Genomic DNA, 26,257 nt, shown 5'->3' on the forward strand with positions numbered 1-26,257 from the left:
TGTATTCAGAAACTGTGTCAAATATTTAATGTAGCAGCAGGGTGCTCGACTTAACTTGGCTGCCATCTAAAAGGCATCATAAGAAGAAAAGATAATTTGTCAGTTAAGCTTTATTTCAAGTTCTCCCAGTGTTCTGTGAAATGCAGGACGTAGAGCAGAACGTAGCCTATAAACCCGTCTCATCACAACTAGATTTGTCTTTCAAGAAGGTGAGGAACCGAGGTGACATTTTACAGTGCAATGTCCTCAGTTTGCCTCAGTCAAACAAGTTTTATATGGTCTACGTGGTGAGTGAAGGTAAAGTTTGAACATATTTTCTTTTATAGGGAATAAAAAGTATGTTTCAGCCACTGATATTTATATTATAAGTGACATATTTGACCATCAGGCAAAACTGATGAACACATTTGTAATACAAAGCAGCTGAGACTGACTAAGACCCGTTAGTTATCGGCACTGTGGAGGGGCCTTGTGTGACCTTATTACCAGAAAGAGGAATAGAGTGAATGGAGGACTGCAGAAGAAAGATAAAAAGAGAGGAGTTGTCAGAGTCCAGATCAGCAGTAGGCGCACAAAGAGAGATATGGAAAGAGAGAGAGAGTAGAGACCCAAAGGGAAAGACGACAAGTTGTTAAGGTTGGACAAAGGCCACCGGTAATGGCTAACACTATCGTCTCTCTCCATCCTCTCTGTCTTCCACCTTTCTTTTTTCTGCCCATCTTTCTTACCTTCCATCTTACCTTTCAACTCTGTTCTGCCATCTAAACCAACACCCCCCATTCCTCTGTTTCTCCTTATATCACTGTCCACTATCACGCTCCATGTCTGCCCATTATTCCCCATTCATCCCTTGCCTCTCTAGAGTCTTGGCCAGGAGGAGCTGCAGAGGGGTCTAAGTCCTCTACCTCCGGGCTCCACTAGCCTGGAGAGCTACCAGGCTGCACTTGAGGAGGTAAGGCGATATAGAAATGTTACATATTGTATATTAGATGTATTTCGAGACTCGAGGACTCTAGGCCTGTTTTGGAAGTTGACTGCATTGATCCACAGGACTTTGTTTCTATGCTACACAATCTTGAACCAGTCATCGTGTAATTTGATCACACCGTTGTGACCGTAAACTGGTATGAGTTAAAGGATAGATGTGGTGATATCTGGATTTGTTTTACTGTCAGAAATCCAATATCCAATAACTTGATATATTTTATTTTCTGTGCCGTGAAGCTCTGTTGGTGTCCAAACAATATTAAAAAAACACCACTGAGCCTGGAAACTAGGTTCCCTCTTTACCATGAGCACACTATTTATATTTGATTCAGTTACACTAGTTCTCATAGTGTACCACATGTGGATTCATGTACTACTGAAAAAAGATACCAACAATTGCACTAATCAACTCTACATTTGAAGGTGTTGACATGGCTGCTGTCAGCTGAAGATGGGCTCCAGGCACAGCCTGCCATATCCAACCACGTAGAGGAGGTGAAAGAGCAGTTTCACACACATGAGGTAAGAGTTGGAGCTTTGATAACAACAAGATCAATGTAGTAGCAGTGAGGTCACAGTGAGCATGTTACAGTTGATATTTAAGTGGATATTTAGAAAATGTACAACAAGGTTCCTCTCGCTCCCTAATTATAAAAACTGTATTTGTCCACAAATTATTTAGTCTCCACATGTGCAGAGCTGAACTTTTTTAAAGCTAACCCCTAAGTTTAATAGGAAATCTAATAGATTGCGTGAAAACAAACATTAGGTTACTGTTGACCTCTAACTCTCACAACTACATTAACCCTGACTGTTGAGAATTTATAAGGATCATGTAAGAGTTAAGTGTCTGAGGAAACAGATTAAGCAGAGGTGAGAGGTGGAAATATATTTTGAGAGCAGTTAAAGCGACTGAAGCAGTGGGAGTAGTTATGTGAAGCAGTAGGTTAGACAAAGAGTCTTTGTGAAAATATGTCTCAAATGTTTTTGTCTGTGTCTCACCAGGGGTACATGGTAGAGCTGACCACCCATCAGAGCAGCGTGGGACGAGTCCTCCGGGCCGGTGCCGCCCTGCTGCGGGAGGGGAAGCTGAGTGAGGACGAGGACTCAGAGGTCAGGGAGCAGATGAACCTCCTGAACTCCCGATGGGAGCACCTGAGAGTGGCTAGCATGGAGAGACAGAGCAGGTACATGTGCAAGAGACGGAGGAACAAAGAAGAAAAATATTGCATAAAATAATGAACTGTCAACAGCGTAGTAAAGATCAGTAGGAAAGGTAACTTTGATAGAACATAAAAAGAGAACAGAGAAGGGCCTAAGGGCTAGTATACCGTGACGCTTGGTGAAATATCACTGAAGGCAGTTCGAGGCTCAGAGTGCTGCTACACAAGTTCTCTAACATTTTCAGTTTACGTACACTGAGACTAAACTCATTCCAACTTTGTTTTTTTGTTTTTTTCAAACGTTTCAGTGATGCCTCATTTTCAGTTCTTCTTGTTTGTTCTGTCTGTTTGTTAATATGTGGTGAAATTGAACTTTAAATTATGTAACTTGGTTCAGTCTCTGGAAAAACATCAGCTTCCTGGTTGATGTCTTCAAATGAAGTTTAAAAATAAGCTGATTTATACTGTATTTAACCGGCGTATCAGTGATGCTATGATAGAAACAGACCCTGTTTACACCAGCAGATATCCCAGTGATTGACTCGTGTAGATCAGAGGTCTGTGTGTGGTGTAGGAAGATACAGACAAAAACTCTGTCACATGTTTCTGAGTTGTGCACAACTGCTGAGTTCACTGCGGCTGGTTGATATGAAAACCAACAGGAAGCAGCAGCGGCTCTGTGAGCACTAACTAAACTATGGAGCTGGTTTAAAACTGAATATTGAAGAGAACAAATTCAACTGTAGCAACTTATTTATTATTATCATTAAAAATGATTTATTCCAGCCTCATGTTCAGTCAGTCCTTCATTCCTTCATGATTAGCAGGGTTTTTTTTTCTATTTCATGTCTATTTCTACAAATCGTACCTTACCCACTGTCACTGTGTATGTGGTTTTGGTGGAGCTAAGTCTGGAGCAGTCGACTAAGAAGTCCTAGGCTGGTTTATATTGGCACTCTAGCCATTAGACACACACACACACACACACACACACACACACACACACACACACACACACACACACACACACACACACACACACACACACACACACACACACTCACACAATAAGCCAATATGATTTAATGTGCTTACTTTCCATATTAATTTAGGCATCTGAATAAAGTTTCATCTCTTATTACACAATGATAGAAGCATATTCATGCACACAAAAGAACAGCAGCCTTTCTAATTAAAGTGACTCCAATGATAACTGACACTATGCCAAATTTAATTAACTGTGGGCTATCTTCGTTGATAATCTTGTTGATTTAAGCAAAGAGCTGTACAGACATGGCCCAGACTACCAAATACCACTCAGACAAGACAACAAGGCTCTGTTTTAATAGAGTGCTGAACGTAAGAACGAAATAAATAGGTGGCATTTAGCATTTCTACCAATGAAATCATCCGTAATCACAGCTTGAAGCCAAGAGAGAGTTGAAGCAGATCTTCTGAACGTCTCTTAAGCAAGGCTCCATTTTTGATAATAGCTATTAACATGTGATTGACGCCTCATTTATATTTCTTCCACTCCCAGACTCCATGAGGTCCTGATGGACCTACAGCACCAGCAGCTGCAGCAGCTAACAGACTGGTTGGATGTGACAGAAGCACGCATTAAGAGGATGGGAGCTCAGCCACTGGGTCCTGACCTGGAGGACGTCAAGCACCAAGTGGAAGAGCACAAGGTGGGCAGCTCCTGGCCTGGACTCAGTTAACTTCAAATAGGAGTAGTTTATGTCATTGCTAAGGTTAGATGATGTTCAATAGCTTTTATTTTGAAAAAGGCAACATAGGTGAAGAGTGAAACCAAAGATCATGCTGTAGGACGTGGCAGTAACTGATTGCAGGTTGACATGGACTAGCAGCTGTGTGGAGTATGCTAACCTCGACAAACGAATGTGTAGTTTGTTTAAGCTATTTCTATTTTAAAGTGCTGAAAATGACTATTAATGAAGAAAACAAGAGGTCTTTGTGTTTTTGCTGTACTTCACCCACCTGCCCCAAGTGCACTGCACAGAATACACGTGTAATAGACCCCTGTCAGCTTTAGCCTGTGCCCAGTAGCCCTGCTCAGGAATTAATCTTTGCTCAGATCCTCATTGTTTCAAACAGTAACTGTATAAAGTAAGGTCAAAATGTGCTTTGGACTGATTCAGCAAGTTTCTCATGTGTTCTTACGTGTAATTAGGTAACAAGGTAGGTCCTCAGTGCTTAGCTGACGTTCAGGGATTAGGAATGTATTTGTTCTGGCTTCCATGCTGTTAAGATTTCTAACACATCAGTTTTCTAAATCCCCATTTGATAAATGAGCTCTTTAGTTGGATATTTTGTGATATGAAGATAGGTACTGTAGAAGAAGAAAAAAGAAATCTGCAGTAGATAGAGGACAACCTCTTCACACATCATCTCATTTATACTCGCTTACACCGACTGACAGTACAAATCAGGTTCAGTCAGTCAGGTTCCAACTTTTAACAAAAGCCTTTTAATTTAAGATCAAACTTCGCAGACTATGCATATGTACTAGTAATAATTAAACACTTCAACTTCAGATGTCACTTCAACTGACGCCTCAGCTTCATCCAGTGTTTACACTTAATTTACATTTAAGCTTTAATGAGTGTCTACATGTAAACAGACATTAATCCCTGTTAACGTAATGTTCTAGTTAGTTTTAAACTGTCAAGCATGATAAAATGGAACATCTTTTATTTTGTCACTGTTTTCTAATTAAACTTTCTTGGGTGTAGAAAAATAGTTTGAGATTGGCTGAACTATCACCAGTCATACTACTGCACAGTTTTAACCCAAGCATGAGGACACATGACGCTGACAGTTTGAACAATATGACCACACTTTATACCTCTGGTGTTTAGTTGGTCTTTACATATACAGATGGAAAATGGAAAGTAGTACCAACGCTGTGTATCTCACTGTAAAAACAATAATTACATTACACTCATTTGTGCTTAAGACCACTTAGACTCTATTTGTGTTTCTATTGATTATCATACAAAGGGCATTGTGCATGTGGTGTATATACTTATTTCACACAGATCTATTTCAGCAGTTTAGGTTTTTAAACTTAGGACTTACACTGAGGTGATTATGTGGTCAATGGCAAAAAACAACTTGAATCAATATAATTATTATAATAAAACTTTCACTAGACAAGTTCTCTAATTATATCAGATTGTACATGTAGATTTAATCCATCAGTCTATGAATGAAAAAAAGAAACACATCAAATGAAGAAGTGCAGCATAGTGTTTGCGATAGCACGTACAAGACTAATGTGCTCACATGATTATCTGTTGCATTGTCTGGCTTCTTTCACACTCACAGACATCAGGAGTCACACACATAGGTCAAATGAGCACACCTGTCACATTCAAAGGAGGCGTCATCAAGCACCAATCTGGGCATATTTCACTTACAGTTAAAGGAGCTGATGTTGTCCTACTATCCAGCTGTCGGCACTGCTAGGCAAAGTCACTTTTCTAAATTTATTTCTGACTCCCACAACTCCGGAGCCTTGCTGTTATTGCTCCTTCAAAACGCGCCCTTAAAGAAGACTGACTTTCAACTGTGAATTTTCCTGACATTCTTTTACGAGGCAGTTTAAAATATTAGAAGTCAAAGTGTTCAGAGGCCCCAAAGGGCACATCTACTTTGACTTATTTTCTGTTGTTATCTCCTCACATTCTCACAAATATTCTTTCCCATATGAACTTCACGGAGTCTGCAGACGAAACGGTGTCGTCTTTTAAATTGTACCAGTTGTGAGTAGCAGCTCTAATGGCTGCACTGAAAATGTAAAACGTTAAAAGTTTTACCACCGTCTGGCCAGAATGTGGGAGTAATTTTCAATATCAGTTTGACTTCTGGGAAAAAGGTACAGAGGGTCACTCAGTCTTGTTTTAATCGGCTGAATGAACACTAACTTTAGCACAGACATGGACACAGTCAGCTCCAGTCTTAGTATCCTCTCACTGACTCCCTGTTGCGGCTGGATAGTGTAGTAGTAAGATCGCTGCCTTCCATCAGTCACATATAAACATTCACTGGATCAGCTCTAAGTCACACTGTATCTCTGACCCGCTGAGTCTGTATGTAACAAGGTGCACAGTCACGCCTGCTTCTTCTTTAACCATCAGCTCAAAAACATCCTTGTTAACCGGCTTTTAAATGATTTGAAACATTTGTATAGAATTGATTGTTGTTTTTAGATTGTCCTGTATAACTTTATTACTTTATCCTTCTCCTGTTAAGGCACTTAGTAAGTCACTTAAGAAAAGAGCTCTACAAATAAAGAAATTATATTATAATATTATATAACCATTACACTGTACAGTGGGTATCAGACTGTGCTGTCATATATCAACCGAGCTCTCTGAGAGGTGACACCATTCTTCTAATCCTGACCCAGCATACCTTTAAACTGCCTTTAAAGTCTACACTCACCCGAGCGACTTAACCCAGCCTTGCATCTGCTTAGCAGAGAAAGATTTTACTTCTCAACGCTTATTCCTCCACAGCTCAGGAGGCAAAATTGTGGTTCTCATTTCAGTCTAATATTTGTTTTTATTTTGTATTCTGATATTTTTTTCCTAAAAAAAGAAAAATGGGCGGGAAGGGATTCGTCCTTGAGGTGTTAGGGAGAAGTCAGTGACTTCTTGTTTCTCCTTTTGTGTATTTTAGTTTTGGAGAAATACATGAGAGATGGTAGAAATAGGCCATAGTCTCCTTTTGGTTTCACACAGGACTCGTAGTTGTATGGGAGAAATGTATTTACCAGTCATAATAGCTGTGTCAGGGCTCTTGTCTAATTTCTCTGTGCTCTGGATTGTCACTCAACACAGCTCGACATCTCCAGCTAATGTCAGCAAACGTCAGACTAGTTAACAACAACCATATTGTTGCTATATTTATGTGGACTTTTCCACGTGTGTGCTTGTCATGTTGCAGCTCCTGCAGGAGGACCTGGAGTTAGAGCAAGTGAGGGTGAACTCTCTGACCCACATGGTGGTGGTGGTGGATGAGACCAGTGGAGACAGTGCCACAGCTGCCTTGGAGAGCAAACTTCAGGTATTTGCAGACACACACAACTCAAACCTTAGAATCTATGTTAAACATGTTCCCACACTTCACTGATAAAACAGAACGACGAGAACATTTTTAAGAAGACAAATACCTTCCTTGGTCTTTTTGGGAGTTTCTCTCTGTCTTCCTCTCCCTTCCCTCATTCTCAGTGGGAGTGGGCTCAGCAGACTCAAGCGTGGTTTCTCTGGGAAAACAGATTGAACGGGAGATAGTTTCGTCTTTGGTGTTGTGCAGTAATTAGACCTTGCCAGCGAGATGTGCCTGTGCGGTACGTGTGTGTTGTAGCTTTCTGTTGTAGTTTGTTTAGTCTATAAGTTATCATCACACAGAATCCAAGTTGTTTGCGTGGTTCATTCTCCACGCTTGTCTTAGCTTCTGATGTATGGGGCCTTACTTCCTCTTGTTAACGCCCATACACTGCAAAGGATAAAAATGAAACCTATTACAGTTGCTGCTGTTTTAATGGATTTCCAAAGTTTTAAAATACACTCGCCGTAATTTGATACAAATGTGATGATAAAAAGCTCAGAGCAGTATCTGAACCAGAAACTACACTAGATGTAAGTTTAGATCTTGATCGTTTCAGGAACATCATGCAACCTCTCATTTAGCACTATGGGAATCCTAATAACCAGTGCTGTGGTGGTTATGATCTGCTGGAGTCTGTGGAACCTGACCCAGGACAATACAAACATTATATTTCCACCCTGGCTGCTTGTTAATTGATCTAATGAACTGATAGATCATCAAGCTGCCCCCTCTTTCTGTTGGGCTTGGCAGTATAGGGTATCCGGTCTAACTATCCGTAGGCTTGTTGAGGTCAAGTCTGGCATTCCTCTGGGCTTTTTTTGAAAGTTAATTAATGCATGAGTGTGGCAGAGCTGGTACTTCCTGTCTATAAACCTCACCAAATTCAAGCTGTAATCTCCTGCTGTTATTACAGACATGGTCAGACGTCACTGTAATAAAGTAATTTGCTCTGGGAATAATAAATATTTATTAAAAAAACAATCAACAATATTAGATTATTTTTAACTAAACATATGAGACGGGTACTTTACATACCATGACTCATGGTACACAGAATGAAGGTGAGGGTGTAGTGTGGTAACAGGAGGATGGTTACCTGCCGTGGATACAGAGAAACAGAGCTTGAGCCTCAGTTACAGATGAAGATTGTTCTGATGCTCCAGTTTGAAACTGGGAAACCAGAGAAATGACTCAGAGTAAAATGAAGAAAGATTATATGTTTGGGAGGTTTAGTCTTCAGGGAAGAGTGTGAGCGAGCGAGCGAGCTGTGGTAGATTTGGGCAAATCTGGTGATACACAAACAGGAAATGAAGAAATTTAGATAATTGGATGCCAATGAAACTCTTCCTTGGGGAGAGAAGGTTTGAGGAGCTGTGAATTAAAGTAAGCTCCTCTATTCTAAAAACAGATGAGCTGAAAATGTAAATCTCTCCTTCTAAACTTTAGTAAAAAAAAAAATTCCCTCCAAACAAAGTAGTTTGCACAAATATATTAATGACGCACTGCTGCTGTGAGTATCTTGAATTATTCACCATGTCGTATTAAGCAATTACAATGCAGAACACAACATCGGTTGTGTTGCATTCAAAGTGTAATCACATTTAATATCATTAGAACCCTAATGCAACTTCTCATCTGACTTTCTTTTTAATGACTGCAGGTTTAGCCGGCCCGGTTTCCTGCAGTGCACTTTATTACTAAATACAAGATAAGAGAGATAAATAGATGAGAGCGAACATCGTGTGCTGGAATGTAAAAATGCAAATAGAAGGTGCCTTCCCTGCTTTCTCCGCCCGCTGTTGAGCTGTCACTTGATTAATTACAGGCTATTCATCTTAAGATTAACCTGCTGAGCCTTTCTCTCTCCGCGTCTTTACTCGCTCACTCGTGTCTCTGTTACTCTGACGACTTTGTTCGGTGGACGTTCTGTGGGTTTTGTCTGTGCCAGTGAAGTGGAACAGAAGAGCGTCTCTCCCATTTTGCTCAGCTAACGACTAGCTGTCAATATGCCAATACAAAGGAGTCTGTGTGTCACTGCACCCACAAGCTGCATTGTATATACTGAGTTCATGTCTGCATGCGGGCCCAAGTGAAACAACTAGAGTATCATATCAGATATACCCAAAAGAAAGGAAAGAGAGATGCAAATGTTAACATTAGTATGGAAGCAAACAAGAACCATATGGACCTGACTTATTTAAGCAAACGAATAATCAATATTTAAATAGAAGTACAGCTGAATGTACAGCGTTGGAACACAGTCGGAGGTCGGTGGTTTAATTTTCACATCTGTCCTTCCACAGAAGAAGCGAGAATCAAACCACAGCTAAAAAACTGCAAAGTGAAAACATGGCAACATGGAAATGTTTTACTCCATCAGAGGAAATGATTCAAAAGGCAGTTTGTGCTAATGTAGATATGAATGTATTATTTATATATAGCCTTTCTGTGTGTGTGTGTGTGTGTGTGCAGGTACTCGGTGACCGCTGGGCAGCCATTTGTAGATGGACAGAAGAACGCTGGATTTTGCTTCAGGAGATTTTACTAAAGTGGCAGCACTTCACTAACGAACAGGTTTGAGAATCGTGTGTTTGTGTTTGTGTTTGTGTTTGTGTTTGTGTTTGTGTTTGTGTTTGTGTGTGTGAAACTGAATCACAGCAGCATTTTCTGCAAATATAATGAGATTAGGTTTTCTATCATGTCTTCACTCACATCCTGCAAGATTTAAGAGAAATTTACTGTAAAGCAACAAAAACAGACTTTGCATTAAGTATTTTATCTTAGATCAGCTTCATAATTAAATATTTCACTTCATCAGATGTAATCAAAAAGACAGAACAGAACATTTTGTCCTTTGTACAATGAGACTGAGAGTCTGCAGTTAGACTATCAGCTCTGTGAAGTCGGAAGTCACAAAGGTTTTCAAACTCCACTTGCTGTGGCTGCAAATTATGATCAGGAACTTCCTGTTAGTTCTGTTAGTTCAGATTTTTCCTGAAACGTGTCAGGACTGAAATCTACCTGCAGCAAATTGAATTGATTGGTCGAAGTGTAGAAAGGGTCACATGTGTATAAAAGGCCCTACAGACAAAAAACAACATGTCATGATGTCTGAGGAACTCTCTGTGGCCCACTGTGTTGTATTTGTGTTGATGTTAACGTCAATAAAACTTTAATGCAAAGGATGAGAAATTTAGTAGAGTTAGTTTAGTCTCAAACAAAAGAGATGCGCTAACCTCCTGATTATATTGCTAATGTGGCCAAGATGATGTGTTGTGATGACAATAGCAGAAATATGCACAAATGACAACTCACTAAATAATGTATACTTTAATTCTTCAGTCTGTTAGATCAAACGTCACAACGCTCAGAAATATATTAGACATATTAGGAACAACTCTTATTTTCTCAGTGTCTTTTCAGTTGATATTTTTAGCCACAGCAGAATCTGTAAAGGAAATTAAATGTGTCATGATATCTGATTCGCTCATGTTCTGTGATTAATAATTGAAACACGTTGGATTATACACTTATACACTGGATTAACTGATCTGTTTTAATTAAAAGTCCCCAAACTAGATTAGCATTTTCACCCTTTCAGTCATAGTCACCAATAGTTTATTGTTTGATTTAATAAATCTGCATTTTAATGGCCACATCCTGGCACAGTGCCAGTGTGCCTTTTATTATTTACAGCCACACAGACATGTAATAACACAAATATGTGACATTTTAGGATTTAGTTATTATTTTTTTATGTAATACCAGAATAATAAAATACCAAAGACTTACGTAACCACAAAGATAATACTCTGTGTATTTACTTTGTGGGACGAGGGCCATCAGGGGCCCATTTGATGAAGTGTGATGAGTGATCAGTTACACAGATAAGTACAGACTGATCATAAAATAATCTCTCCTGTGTGTTTTACAATGAGGGATCACCGGCTTCAAAGGCTCCGAGACATCCATAAGAAGCAAATTTAATTTGATTAATTATTCAAAACACCAGGAAGTACATTGAATTCAATTTTCCTTCATTCTCAGGCTAAATGCTTGCTTAAGTACCACCCGAGGCCCTGTTGCAAATGAACCGTCCGTGTGCTGATAACAGAAATATTCACAGTGTAATCCCAAGCAGAGGGGGAGATGCTGTCACAAACAATAGGATGCTTCTCAGAGGCCTGAGGAGGATGCTGCAGTCAGGAGCTGTCTCTACCAACAAGAGACAAGTGCACCACCTTCCATATGAAAAGAGTTTTGTCTCAACATATGGTCCCACTCTTCCTGTTTTCTTGTTTCTCTTCTCTTCCCCCTCTGACTTTCTCCCATTCAGTCATGCTCGCTGTTGTTTCCTTGTTGTTCTAATCTCCTCTCCTCTCTTCACAGTGTTTATTCGACTCCTGGCTGACTCAGAAAGAGGAGCTGGTTCGCTCCATCAAGACCTCCAACCTTAAGGACCAGCCTGAGATGGTGGCTTGTCTCCGCCGTCTTGCTGTGAGACCCACAAATCACATTTTGTTGCCATACATTGTATGAGACGAGAGGCCTACTGGGAGTGCTTACACCGTCAACATGTTTACTGTCCTGCAGATGGTGAAGGCAGACCTCGAGGCAAAGCGCCCCACCATGGACAAGCTGTGCTCCATGAGTCAGGATCTGTTGTCCAGTGTAAAGAACAAAGAAGTGGCCAACAAATTGGAGGCAAGGCTGGACAGCTTTGCCCAGCGGTGGGATCGATTGGTCCAGAGTCTAGAGATGAGCAGCTCCCAGGTACACCACACATACTGTATGTACAAGGTTTCTTTTTCACTAGTTTGTGTATGATAAAGTAGTTTTACCAAACTAAACATTTATACAGTAGTTAGAAACATAATATTCTTAGGAAACAGACTGTGGTAGACTCTGTGACAGTCTTCTGACTTCAGCTTCAAAACAAACACCCTTTTCAGATGTCATGGCTAAAATGCAATAAAAGCAGCATTAGCTAAAAGCACAGACGTTACAAACAATACTTTGTACCACATTTAGTGAGAGAATTATCAATTAGTTTTTAAAAAAAAATGTACTTTTTGTCTTTTCTTTGTACTTTTACCAGACAAGTAAAGGTTCAAGTGAACACATTTTCATTGTTATTACATCTTAGAAGCATTTCTAGAAGTGGGTTTTGTAATTACCTTACAAATGTACATTTCATGTCCAAGCATGAAGAACTGAAAGGATGTGTGATAGATTGTGCATCCCTACATTTAAACTGTAATATACTTTGGTAGATATACTAAACTACAAATACAATATACTTTAGTAGAAGAAATGTTGAAGACCTTGCTGATATCATTTATTTCAAATTGAGGCTTGAAACAAACATCACGTCGGACAGAACTCCTACACATGAGTGAAGCTGTCATGGCTGTAAACCTTGGTTTTCTGTGAAAAAGTTTTGGCAATTTGAGACGTGTTGGCCTCAGGTTATGGTTTGGCCAGGTCAGTAGTTGTCAGTTTTTGGTCTTCATCTTCAGACTATGGCTGTTTCTCTATGCTACCAGCCAGCTGCTTACATTTTAGCAAACAGTTACAACTCAGGAACATACGCATTATACCACACTGAATAAAGACCAGTTAGAAACAAGACGATTAGGTTTAAAGTCAACATGAGTGTTCCTGAATGTAGTTAAAAAAGCATTAACATTAAAAGCCCATGGTCATATCTCATCATCTGCTCCTAAATGAAACAGTCTGTGAAGTGCTGCTTGCTGGAAAATGGTTGGTTTGCCTGACTCACTCACTCTGGGTTCCAATCTAAATGAATCCTCATCGTCTGCAGCGTCTTAGGTCAACATTTGTCCTGTTACAAGAAGCCCGGGATCACGTGTTTGGCCTCAGAGACAGAAAGTTCATTGAACTCACTGAGCAGCTAAACAGCTTCATGTTACACACCAGTGGAGAATAATGACAAGGGAAAGATGGAGTCCTGTGTTTATTATCCTTTCCTTCCTGCTCTGTCTTGAGCAAACATCCAGCAAAGGAAGTGACAGTGCTTTTAGTCAGCACTCTTCATTATCAATAATCACTTTCCCCTGCTGTGGTCTCTCATCTCCTTGTGTAACTACACAATGTCAGTAAATTGCGTCTTTCTTTATCGCCATCTCTCTGCTGACATGTGCTGACAAGTGATAAGATAAAGACAAAGTATGTCTGTGGTGTTTGAATATGCTGATAAAAATACGGCACTGTAATGTCACTTTTATCCTTAAATCCCTTTGGAGAGCTTTACACTGAGTGTTTTGTGAAATATCAGACTTACTGATGTTACCGCTTTGTGAAGGGACCCTGAAACACCCTGAAAGTGCTCCTTGTCACGCTACACTCAAAACCTCAAAGGCTGAGACTTAAGGGAAGAGTTTGACATATTTGATAATTCAACTTATTTAAGATAGATAAGAAGATCAATACTACTGTCATGGTTTTCAAGCAAGAAAAAAGACAGTGAACTATTCATTGTGTCTTGGTTTTCTGCATAAATTGGTTCACCAGAGTCACAGATGTCAACAAGCACATTAATCTTAAGCTGCTAAAAGACAAACAGTCATGATATTTAATGTCTTTACTGAATAACACACATATTAAACATACAGAGTCAAAAGTGAAACACTATGCTTCTGCTGTAACACCAACTAAACTGGAGTCAGGTGTTTGCAAACCTGGAGTCCAATCAATGAAACGAGAATGGAGGTGTTGTTTAGAGCTACCTTGACTTATAAAATCACCCAGTGTCAGTATTCACATACAGTATCTGCTGATGCCTCACGAAGAAAGAGATCTCAGAAAACCTATGATCAAGAATTGCTGATTTGCACATAGCAGGAAAGAGTTTACAGAGTAATCCCAAAAAGTTTCGATATTCATCAGTCCAGTCCATAAATGGAGACAAGTTGATACTGTGGCTACTCCACCGTGGGCGCCCAGCCAAGATCGCTGTAAAGGCACAACACAGGATGCTTAGTGAGGCGAAAAAGGACACCAGAGTAACAGCTAAAGACTTAAAGGATTCATTGGGGCTGGTTGACATCTCGGTTCATGAATCAGCCATATGTAAAACATTTAGCAGAGCGGTTCAAAGTTCTTCCTGAACAATGTGCAGGTCTAATCCACAGCTACTGTTGCTGTCAGAGGAGGTTCAACCACTAATTAAGTCAGTTATAAAGGATAAAATTACTTTTTCCACCAGTACTTTGTATGTTTAACGAGTGTGTTCAATAACAATTAATTTTAATTGTTTGTGTGCTACTAGCTGCAGCACATTGGGTTAAAAGATCAGATTACATGTTAAGACTAATTTAAGCATCATTCTCATTCCACGTAGTTAAAATTCTGTAGCACAAGTCAAAATCCATGCTGAAATTTCTGGTGACGCTTCACTTGCACATACGCTGTCTTTCCCTTAGTCAGTCTCTTTCTCAGTTACTTGTCCATTATAAACAGCCAGATAATTAGCAGCTCGACCTCTGCGGTCCCACAAAAGAAAGCAGAAGACAATGCTCCGACTCCGAATAAGCACAGACCTTCATGTAAACATCCATTCTCACACTTTTTATCTTTATAGCAGTCTGTCAGTCACAGAAATCCTGCATAGTAACTTAGCCACCTCACAGCTGCCTGAGTACACACTTCCCTACACACACTCTCATCTGTAGCTGCTGATACCCCACACACATCTCTGCTTGTTATTTGTTGTGATCGTGTATGACTGATGTAGCTGATTCTTGACTCATCGCCTCTCAGGGACACTGTTGCACTCAGTGTGTGTGTGTGTGTGTGTGTGTGTGTGTGTGTGTGTGTGTGTGTGTGTGTTTGTGTGCAGGCACTCAGACAGATGTGAGAGTGTGTTAAGTGGTGATGTGGGATCTGTATGCTTTTGACAGATGCTTGTAAACCGATACAGCAGCTGGTGTTGTGCGCAGTTTGTCTACATTTATTTTTTTTTCTGTGCATTTTCAGCTGTCATCAGCTCTCAGCGTGACCCAGCAGTCTGAGCTGACCCACTCTGTCACAACGACCGTTACCAAGGTGACAACAAGGGAGAAGGTGTCAGCCGTGCGCCAGACTCGAGAGTCGCCGCCACCTCAGAAGAAGAGACAAGTGGTGGTAGATTCTGAACTCAGGAAAAGGTGGGTGTGTGTTACGCTACGGACTTGTAAAGAATCCTCAGAGCATCAAAATGTGCTTTTCTAACGTTTGTTAAACGTTCAGTTTCATGCACCCATTTCTGCTGTCTTATCTCAGCAGGTAGGTGATGAATCTGCAGATACTGGTAATGAGTATCTGTGATAAATGAAATGAAACCTTCATAGTAGTGAAGTAGAAGAAATTCCTGTAGTAATGAAGTAAAGCAAGCAACCTTAGAAGAGAATCTGTTTACTATATTTAAGTAAGTGTGGTACTGTAGTGTACAATTAGTGTGTTTAATTGAATTCAATCCATGTGTTTTCCTTCAGTATATGTACTACTGTATAGACTTTTACTTGAATGTGGATGGAGATGTACTTTTTTGCTTCACTTCTCTTTGTTTGACAACTGTGGTTACTATTATTACTGTTATGTTCTATATTATTATGGTATAAAATATGATAAATTCAACTCCTGTGTGATACATAGTTTAATTTTGATGCTGTAAATGTGGCAGACAAAAGGCTACTATGTGGGTTTACACTGATCTTCATTTACTTCTTCTTATAATGAGCATAAAATATATTTATACTGCACTCATTCTGTGATGTCAGATGTTTCACTTTCTCCAGTTATGAAATTAACTTAAATCTCAACCTGTAAATTAAATCTTAAATCTAAATTAGCTAAAAGGAGCAGAGAATCAAGTAATCTTGAAAAGACAGCTTGTATGGAAAGTTGCAGCTACAAACATCTTTTGTGCTCGACAATATCAGTACAGTCGGTATTACAGCTAAGTGCATGCGTGTGCCATCAGGTTTGACGTGGACTTCACAGAGGTCCACAGCTACATGACCCGCGGCGAGGCTATCCTACAGAGCCCTGAGTTCTCTGTATCACGCAAGGATGGCAGCATTCAGGAGCTGCATGACAAAGTGCAGGTAAAAACGCTGTGTGTGTGTGTGTGTATGTGTGTGTGTGTGTCAGACACCCTGCAGAGCTTAATCTGCTGAGCTCTGTGAAGCTGAAATAACAAGGTCCCATCACACAGTTGGGTCAGAAATGAATGTTACCTTACATATAGCAGCCATACCTGTGAGGTCATTCTGAATGTTGATTACGTTCACAGGACAACACCGATGTGGCTCAGTTGGTGGCTTTCCATTCAAATATACAGTATAGTATAAACGTTCACCAAATCTCCAGAAAGAAATCTACTGCTGTTTATAAATACTGGGAATTGAGATAAACAACTGGCTGCACTCATTGTAAATAGTTATAAATGTTTTGCTGCCCTTTTAATATTTTGATGAACGTAGCTCTAGAGTCTCTATTGCTACATTCAGGAGACAGTTCGCTCACCTTAGCATCAAAACCTGTAAAAAGAGGGAAACCGGTCCCTGACCTTGTTGGCACCATGAGTGAGTCGTATGTATTGACACCGTAAAGCCACTACTGCAAAATTGTGCAAACTGAGAACTTAATAATCAATGAGACATACAAGAAAAATGACTGTAGATTTGAGAGTAAACAACATTATGCTGGCAATAAAAGCTTTGATGCTGCTCTATAAGTATTGATCATAACTTCACTGCAGATGTTTAAGAACATTTAAATTTAAAACCAAAACAATGAGTTAAAAGAGGCTTAACAACTTTGTGGAGCTGGAGGGAATTACAGAACTAATGATTATTCTTTGACTGGCACCTTTTACATTTTACATATAATAAATAAAAATAGAGAATGAAGAATGATAAAACAAAATGTTCGTTGCTCAAACTAGTTTGATCTGTCAGAAAGTATTCATAATAAATAAATTCAACACAAACACAAATTGAACACAAATCCAAAGCAACTGCCAAGAACCCTTTGGAAATAAGACATAAAGTCTAACACTGGCATTACTGTTCGAACGATGTGTGCACTTTGGTAAGAGAAGCAAAGTGATGAATTTCAGGGAGGCCGATTCTACAAAATCTCCTCTCATCTCGGCTGCCTCTTCAGCTTTACTGTCGCCTCTGCACTTTGCTGCAGCTTATATGAGAAACAGCATGAAAATCTGCCAGAGCACCTCGTTAGAAAGCAATTTTATCAGATTCACGGGCTAAAGGTGTTGCATCTTTCTAACCCTTAAAAGCACAAATATATAGATAATATGTGTGGTGCAAAGTAATTTAATTCACCGGCTTTAATGTATGCATTTTTGTTCTCCAACCTAAAGAGAGACAACTGCTGCACAGGCTTTATGAATATATATTAAGCAGCAACAAGTTAAATAACCTGAATAAAAAGCAGGGGCACTTTAGAGTGGGTCACAAGATAATGAAAGGTATAAGCATAAAAAAATGTGGACTACATTTTAATCTCTATAGGCGTCTATAAATCATTTAAATAACAGTCGCAGACAGCCCCTTCTAAAATTTCTGTTTCTATTAGAAATGCAGATACGTTGTGTAAGACACATAATTTCACCAGATTATGTGATTAAGTTTCCTACAGAAATGTGACTGCGTTTGCAGTTTAGCTGCATAAGAACGTCATTTTTAGGAGAGGGGGACGTCCCAGAGGGCAAAATCAATGTTTATTCTAATCGCTCATTTTCTTTAATTCTGATATTAGTGTGACTGTGATCCACTGTCCATCCATCCCATTTAGTGAATCTTTGGAACACGTTGAGAGATTCTTTTGAAAAGTGCTTTAATTGATCATTTGGTCTGAAAGGATGAAATGTCTGTTTGGGGTTGAAGGTCAAAGGTCACCTCGTTCTGCTGTAACACTAAAACTAGATGTTTTAATAAATGACTGGACATGCTGAGGTTGACCTATCTGTCCCATCAGAGGCTGATGAAACTTACATCACCTGCTTTATTTCTTTTTGTTTGTATTAAATAATACTTCTCTAGCTTTCGACCTGCCGTTCCTTATGTCTCTCTACCTTTTCTTGTCCTATAACTCCATATTTCTCCTCCTCTCTCCCCGACTCTCGTTCTCTTTACCACAGGCGATAGCAAGAGAGCGACCAGAGAAGTACCGAAAGCTCCAGGAGGCAACACGCACAGCGCAGACCCTGGTCGAACAGGGTAACGTGCACCCTCACACACTTGTTTGTCCGCACACACACACACATGCACGCACACGCTGTCTGTCCCCATGGCAACGCCTCCACCTGTCCCACCCTCTCTCCTTGTCTCCATAGAAACCCTGACAGAGAGGAACAGGCAGAGACAGAGATGTTTCTTCTCACCCGTCCTCTCCTCTGTCCTTGTGCAATTGTTAAAGCTTCTGAAAACAGACAAAATTTATACTTTTCTCTTTTTTTCCATTCATTTCACTGCTCTAACCTTCTGCAAAAGGTACATTTGCAAGGACATTTTTACTAAGTGAGGGCATTTTAGCTGGTCCTTACAATGAGAAGGGTGTTTAAAGAGCAATTTTGGGGTTAAGACTGGGTTTTAGGGTTAGGATCAGGTTTTGGTTAGGGTTAGGGTTAGGGTGAAGCACAGGGTGAAGCTTAAGGTGAGGCAGTTAGTTGAGATGGTTAGGTAGGATAAATTAAAAATTTAAACAGAGTAGATCAGTATGCAACACCGGCAGAGGGGTCTAGGGAATGCATTATATCAATGAGTGTCCTCACACTGACTCCCATACAAAGTTTGTGTATGTGTGTATGTGTGTGTGTGTGTGTGTGTGTGTGTGTGTGTGAGGTGAAGGAGAGAGAAAAAAGCTCTGTGTTTTTGTGTGTGAATATTGTCACGCATGCATAACATCTTCCCAGATAAGCTGTTTTTATTGTTTTGTTGTTATTGTTTCACTTACATATGTTTCAAATGTTTTGCTTTTACAAGCACCAAGCATGTCCAGGCATCAATCAGCAAATTCATCTTAATTCAACAACATCCTAAATGATAAGACAAATGGCTCACACACGTCAGTGTCCGATTTTATTACAATGCTCTAAGTTCTAAAGATGGTGCCTTTGTTGATGCTTAGGAAATAGAGTTCTTTTCACCAAGTGGGACACATCACCACTGTCAGAAATCCTATTATTAATATTAGTGTGTGTTTCTGGGAGATCCATCCAGGATTGTCTTCTACGCACTGACGAGCTAGTGAATGTAACAAGTTGAAAGTGATGCCTCACAAGCCTCCATTGAATTCCTGCAAGACAACACAAGTCGACCTGTGAAAGTGAGAAGTGAACTTAAGATAAGGCCTTAATGATGCCTTTGGTTGGAGCTCACTTCACAAGCCAGGAGAAGAACAGTGAAACAACAGGACACAATAAAATAATAAAGTACGTCTATGAGGATTATTTACTCTAATGTGATGACAGAAAGTTTTCACTATACTGTGCATCCATGATGGAGGGTTTTGAGTCTGAGGGAGTGGCAGAAGCCACATGTTACGTCGCACTTAACAAACAGATCAGGCTCAGTAATTTCCTAAAACAGCTGGTCACTTTAATTTTAACTCAAACATTATTTAGGACTAATACCAGTGGTGGATTTGTCCACATTTGATGCTCCAGTATCTGTGGCAGTAGGTTGATGCATGTGGGACTGAGTCAAAATAAACTAGTTTGTGTCCCTGAGTTCAAGAGTGTGACCAAGTGACGGACACCAGGCTTGTTAACAGGACACATTATTCTTGGTTTGAATCTCTATGTATTTTTTCTTTACAAAATGGAAACTATAGCTGTTGGAAGCAAACGTTTCAGCAACAGTTTTTGAACTTCAGGCTTAAATGTGATGGCACTGACCTCCCGTTAAACTTGTGCTACTGTATTCAGAGTAACCTGTGGCTGAAAGCAGCATCGGCCGAATGCTTGACATGAAAATGGAACATAATGGAGGTACGATTGAGCCTGTTCGTGTGCCAGATGAGACAGGAGGCTGCATTTTCCAGGTCCAATTATTATCCAGCTGGTGGGGTTCACGTTGCCCTTTTACAGACAGGAGCGTGAATCCATCTTTGTACAAATTTAGCATTGATTTTTCCCTCCTGGAACCTCTTGGAGGTTTTCATTTTCCGGGCAAAGGAGTTTTATGCACACTTTAAGTTGGCCATTTACATCAAAATGTCAGATAGTGATGAGCAGTGTGTGTGCGCGTGTGTGTGTGTGTGTGTGTGTGTGTGTGTGTGTGTGTGTGTGTGTGTGTGTGTGTGTGTGTCCGTGTTCAATGGGCAGGCAGACAAACAGGTCTTGGTTTTGTGTAGAATATCAATGGCTCCCCTACAGATGACATTCACCAGATTCTGTGTGCACGTTATAGTGTGTTTGTGTGTACTAATGTCTGTCCCCTACAGAGAGACCAGTCATGCCCATGTGAACTTTGAAGCATGTATCACTGTTTGTGCGTGTGACAGCCTCCTCTCTCTCTCTCTCTGTCTCTGTCTGCCACCCCCCAGAGGGGAGTCGCGCTGATGATATTGCACAGGCAGCGGAGCAGCTGAACCAGCGCTGGGTGGGATTCTGTGCCCTGTTGGAAGACAGGTTGGCGTGGCTGGCTTACCAGACAAAGGTACACACACACAACAAAATTGAATTTATTTACTGTGGAAAATGATCCAGTCTTACAAATCCCTGGATGTTTTTTCAGGTTTATCCATTTATTTAAAAAAGCAGTCAATCAGCTGTAAGTCCCTATTTTAAAAAGTGAAATCTGACCTTAACAAAACAGCTTTGTACAAGTGCGACATGGATCAAACAAAGGAGATTTCTGAAGATCTGGTGGTGGTGGAAGGAGCATGATTAGAGCCTGCTTTGCTGCTTCTGGACCAGGATTCCTAAAATTGATGAAGCTGTGAATTTTGAGTCATACAGAAAAATAAAAACTGAAGCTCAACAGAAAGGTGGATCATGCAGCAACATAACAGCCCTAAATAGTTAAAGATGACTGAAATGTTTGGAGTGTTTGAATCAGAGTCCGGACCGTAATCCTGTAGAAATGCTGTGCAAGGACCTGAAGCAGGCAGTTGATGCCGGGAAGCCAACAGACACTCATGAGCTGAAGCTGATCTGTAAGAAGGACTGGACTAAATCTCTCCATGATGGACACATTTTAGATGTTTATGTAGAAATAAAGAACATTTTACACACAACTTTCAAGAGCTGCTGTGTCCCTCTGAGGAGAGATGAAATCCACTTAAAGAGCAAAAGTACAGTAGTGTATTAAATCAAATTAAGTTTGTGAAATGGATCAAACCATTTCGTTTGAATTAAAGCACGATACTCCTATAATAACCAACAGCTATGATGTGTTTTATCATCAATCTTGACTGCAGCATAACTGCCATGTTATAGCTTTATTTATTCTGTTTAATATAATGTAACATGTAAATTCAAAGTGTGTGTGTGTATGTGTGTGTGTGCAGGTGCTGGCCTTCTACAACTTGTATGAACAGTGTGAGCAGGCGGTGGACACTAGTGAGAACTGGCTCAAAGTCCAGGCGCCTCCAGCGTTTGAACCAGAACCGCTCAAGGTTCAACTGGAGCGATGTCGGGTGAGTGAAATGATGTGGGCTTAATTCTACACTTTCTCCAGAGCAGACCATCATTGTCTGCTCAGACCCATACTAAACATTTTATGTGTGCTTTGTTGTCTGTTTGTTCTACTTGCTAAGTCTCAGTTTCTTCAGTGTCTTTATTTGTTTCTCCTGGTTCTATGTCTGTCTCTTTTCATCTCTGTGTCACAGCTCTTTTCTGTAAGTATATTTATGTCGTTCATTTACTTAGTTCAGCCCCTGCTGTATGTTTTTATTGTTGTGCTCTTTCGCCTTGTTGCCTTTAGCTTCATAGAAGACAGACATCAGAGTCGTCTCTGGAACATGTCTGAAAATGTCTAACCAGTCCTTTAACTCAGGCGTTTTGAGACGTTCAGGCTTCCTCCAGGATCCGTTGATAGTACATACGAGTTAATTTTAATAACAGCAAAAGTGGCAGGCAGATGAGAAACAAACTTCAAAAGGAAGGGAGATGAGAAGAAGGGAGGAAAAAATAAAGTGAAAGTGTCAAGATGAGTAAACTCTGAGTAAAACAGGATGGACGTCGGGGCGAAAGAGTGAGGGACATAATCAGGGGAAGCCGGGAAAAAGAGATGGAGGCTTTTTCTTGGAAGATGCATCTAACAAATTCACACAAACAAGGTTTCCCTCAGATGTGCACCCACGCATTTTCACTTGCCCACACATAGACACGAATGGATAACGCACACTTGCTCCCACATATAAATACTTTCTTGGTTTCTGTCTTTATATTAAACAGGAAACGCTTCTGAGAAAATGAAATATTTACCAAAACTTTTAAAACAACCTTCCCACCGGCAAGTCATTCCGCCAACTGTCAGCGTATGAAAATATATTCTGTCGAGGTTATACTGTAGATGCTTGTGTTTTCTAACATTATTCATGAATACGGATTGTGTGTCTCGGCTCTAGGCTAGAGTGTTAACTTATTTGGTGCGTCAGGGGATATAAGACTGAGCTGCAGTCAAGCCATCACTGTAATACATTTCAGTCAATATTAACCTACGAACCTGCTACACACACAAATCACCTCACTGATCCTTCTCAATTTACATCTAGTTTAAAGGCTATAAAGGGGTTTTAGTTGCCATCACCAAATCCCATATAAACACCAAAACACATAACGAAGGAATCCTGTTATTTGTAGCCAGCAGAAGTGCAGTGGTGCTGTTCACCTCTAGGTGGAGGAATTTGCCATATGCCTACCTAAAAGTAGGTAGACACAGTAAATATCCATGCACATCTGGAAGGCTGCAGGTCATTATACAGTAGCTGCACAGTAATCTGAGGTGTACAGTATGTAGAAGCTTTGATTCCATGATTTATGTTTAGTAACCTGGTAAAGTAAGTAACCTGTTCAATAAGTTCAAATAACTGACTGCCGTCCCACAACCCGTGAGCTCCTCAGCTCACACAACTACAAATATGTAAAGAAACACAAACATCGATTACATCTAGTAACGACAGTTCGGAGCTGGAAGGAGAAGTGAGGTGAGGATGAGATTAACATAATGTTTGTGCAGGCACAGGAGGAATGTGTTGATCAGCACTGAAGGAAACATTTAGGTTGTGAAAGTAGCAGCGAAGCAATTTAATATGTGAGACTAATATATTATGAAATTGCCATTACTGTTACGTTAATGTACAAACTACATTTCACTGCTGGAAGTCAAGTTAGAGTTAGTTGTAACAATTTTCTATACTGCTGGGAGACCTGACTCACAACTGAGTCAAAACTGACCCACACAGTTAACACAAACTCAACTATCATTTAGCTTTTCAAAAAAACATGTTGCACCCCAAACGTAATCCTAATATAATTATGTTTGATTAATGTTTGCTGGAGATGAACTCACACCAGAAAAGCTGATTCAACCTCACACTGTTCTTTCCTCCTCTTATGATGGTTAAAAGTTATTTTACCTGTTCATTGTGTTGAAGTTCAGGAAAAAGTGTTTCACAGCTGCGCGTAGGTTTTGCTGAGCTAGTGCAATATTCTCCCTGGCTGCCTATTCCTTAACAGTTAGTGTATTTATGCTGCTTTGATGCACATCCCAGATCAGATATGTCAGATACGAATTTTGAGCTCAAAGCCTTCCACAATTCACAACACCAAATGTACCAGTACGGCTCAACATGAGAAACTCTTCTTATCGTGGGTGTATGGTGTATGCCAATGATAGTGTGGGAACATTTATGTGAATCGGATATTTCTAACCTCAAATGTGCATCAAACGCAGCTTTAGACACTTCTGTAAAATTAGACAAAGGCAAACAAAGTGGAAAACAATATTTGTTCTCGGTTACGTTTTTATTGGACGCTCTCTCTGTCTTTTTCCTCGTTGTCTTGTCAGGAAGAAGTGGCTCGCCTGGCCTCCCTGCAGCCTCAGGTGGACCTTCTGGAGAAGCAGCTGAAAGAGCTGAAGGAGGAAAAGGAAGGAGAGGAGGACCCTTCTGCCTTCCTGGATGCCGACATCAGCGCCTTCAAAGAGCACTACCAAAAGGTCCTGGAGGACCTGAGGGCGAGAGAGAGGCAGCTACAATTGGGTAAGAGAGGAGAGTTGCTGATATACAGTACTGCAAAAACTGAATCCCTGCAACTCATTTAGTGAATAGTAATAATGAACCTGTTTCCTGCACCTTGTGACCGCTCTTTGTTTCTGCTTGTCCTCAATTGTTGATGGGTACACTTCTTTAAAATAATTTCTGCATGATGAAAATGCAAAGAAAGATTTTAATTCTTAATGATTTTACTTTGAAACATTTCCCAAAATCAGTTTTGGTGAACAGCAGAAAAGACTGTGAGCGAACGAAGAGCTAAAAGACCAACAATTTAGGAAGTCTTTTGGCATCATTTATATGAGAAGATCTTTTGTTTAAATGACTAAACTAGAATTGAGGATGCAATAGTCCCATTCTCAGTCCTAGGTTATGAGTCTTTTTTTAATTTTGTTATTGTGATGATGTGACCTTTGCATTGAATATTAGTAAGTAACCGCTATGAACTAGTATGTTTACAAACACCTCTCAGGATTAGATGGATATTGTTGCAGTGTGAGCATTAGGTGGAGTCATCTGAAAACGTTGTTTAAACGTAGTCTATCTGTCACCAATACATCTCTCTAGAAAGCACACATGCACATCCATCTTAACAGAAAACATCATTTCTGAAACATGCTGCTATAACTGAAAGTTAGCAGGACTAAAATAAAAAGTGTTGCTAATCTCAATTTTGCAGCACCACCTGGAGTGGTGCTCGGCCCCTGGGCCCTCTCATAGCACCAGGACTGACTATTCTTGTGTTTTCTGACATTGTTGTGGAATTTCAGTTAATAATATTTTCAAAATGTGAGGAATCATTTCTTCCAAACCTTAGTTACCAGGCCTGTGCAGGACTCTGGATTCAGCGTTTTGAGGGATATTCTGTAGTCATTGCTCAGTTTCACACAGATTTCAAGTGGCTAATGTCACAACAGGTTGTGGTCTAGGTAGAATGGTTTTAATGCATCAAGATCAGTCAAACACATACTGTGAAGCAATATAATCTGTTTGCATATGATTTACTATTCTCACTTATTCACATATCATTTATTATGTTTTACTGCTAGTTTTACAGTTATGAAACAGTTTTAATTAGGAGAAACACAAACAATATTTGCACAGCAGGTTTTTATATAGCAATATTCCCTTTTAACCAAATTTTGTGGGTGCAATGTCCACCTTGTTGACGTGTCCTTGGCCAAGACAGTGAATCTCTGCCAGCTCCTGTGCTCATAGTGACCTCTCTGTAGAGGGGGCAAGAGAAAAGAAAATTTCCATATGGTGATCTCCTAAGAATCCTATTGTTAAATTTTATGCCAACATGAACCACAAATGCAAAAAGGAGTTGAATGGATGATATTTTGCAAATATAGGTGTTGATTTATTTAAGAAAGCTGAAAGCTGCGAACATCAGGACAAGAAACTAAATCAGACAGACATGACAAAACAAGAGAAGATAGCTATTTATATAAATAAGAGAGCGAATGAGAGAAAGAAATGAGAAAAATATATAGACACCGAGAAAATGACACTGAGGAAAAAGACACTGATGGAGAATAGAAGCCCGGCGTGAGAAGAACGGAAGAAAAGGAGAGTCAGCTGGAGAGAGAAGAAAAGATAAGAGAATGAGAAGGATGCTGACAGCCAACAGACAAACTATACTTCTCTAGTCACTCAGTTTCTTCCCTTGTGCCACACACTGTGCTTTCACACCCCTGGCGTGGGTGAGATATCTA

The 26,257-nt window shown here is 40.1% G+C and overlaps 1 protein-coding gene across 1 annotated transcript in view; it reads left to right on the plus strand.

Moving 5' to 3' along the window:
- Nucleotides 1-26,257, plus strand: part of dmd (dystrophin) — a 240,174-nt gene that overhangs the window by 108,580 nt on the left and 105,337 nt on the right. Inside the window, exons 11-24 of the mRNA XM_026364224.1 lie at nucleotides 863-952; nucleotides 1,411-1,509; nucleotides 1,993-2,174; nucleotides 3,691-3,841; nucleotides 7,125-7,244; nucleotides 9,762-9,863; nucleotides 11,679-11,786; nucleotides 11,883-12,062; nucleotides 15,288-15,457; nucleotides 16,273-16,396; nucleotides 18,457-18,535; nucleotides 20,865-20,977; nucleotides 21,831-21,959; nucleotides 24,335-24,527. Coding sequence (XP_026220009.1) covers nucleotides 863-952; nucleotides 1,411-1,509; nucleotides 1,993-2,174; nucleotides 3,691-3,841; nucleotides 7,125-7,244; nucleotides 9,762-9,863; nucleotides 11,679-11,786; nucleotides 11,883-12,062; nucleotides 15,288-15,457; nucleotides 16,273-16,396; nucleotides 18,457-18,535; nucleotides 20,865-20,977; nucleotides 21,831-21,959; nucleotides 24,335-24,527 — 1,840 coding nt within the window. The remainder of the gene's footprint in view (nucleotides 1-862; nucleotides 953-1,410; nucleotides 1,510-1,992; nucleotides 2,175-3,690; nucleotides 3,842-7,124; nucleotides 7,245-9,761; nucleotides 9,864-11,678; nucleotides 11,787-11,882; nucleotides 12,063-15,287; nucleotides 15,458-16,272; nucleotides 16,397-18,456; nucleotides 18,536-20,864; nucleotides 20,978-21,830; nucleotides 21,960-24,334; nucleotides 24,528-26,257) is intronic.

The sequence above is a fragment of the Anabas testudineus genome, chromosome 2, assembly GCF_900324465.2.
Source record: "Anabas testudineus chromosome 2, fAnaTes1.2, whole genome shotgun sequence".
Lineage (NCBI taxonomy): Eukaryota > Metazoa > Chordata > Actinopteri > Anabantiformes > Anabantidae > Anabas > Anabas testudineus.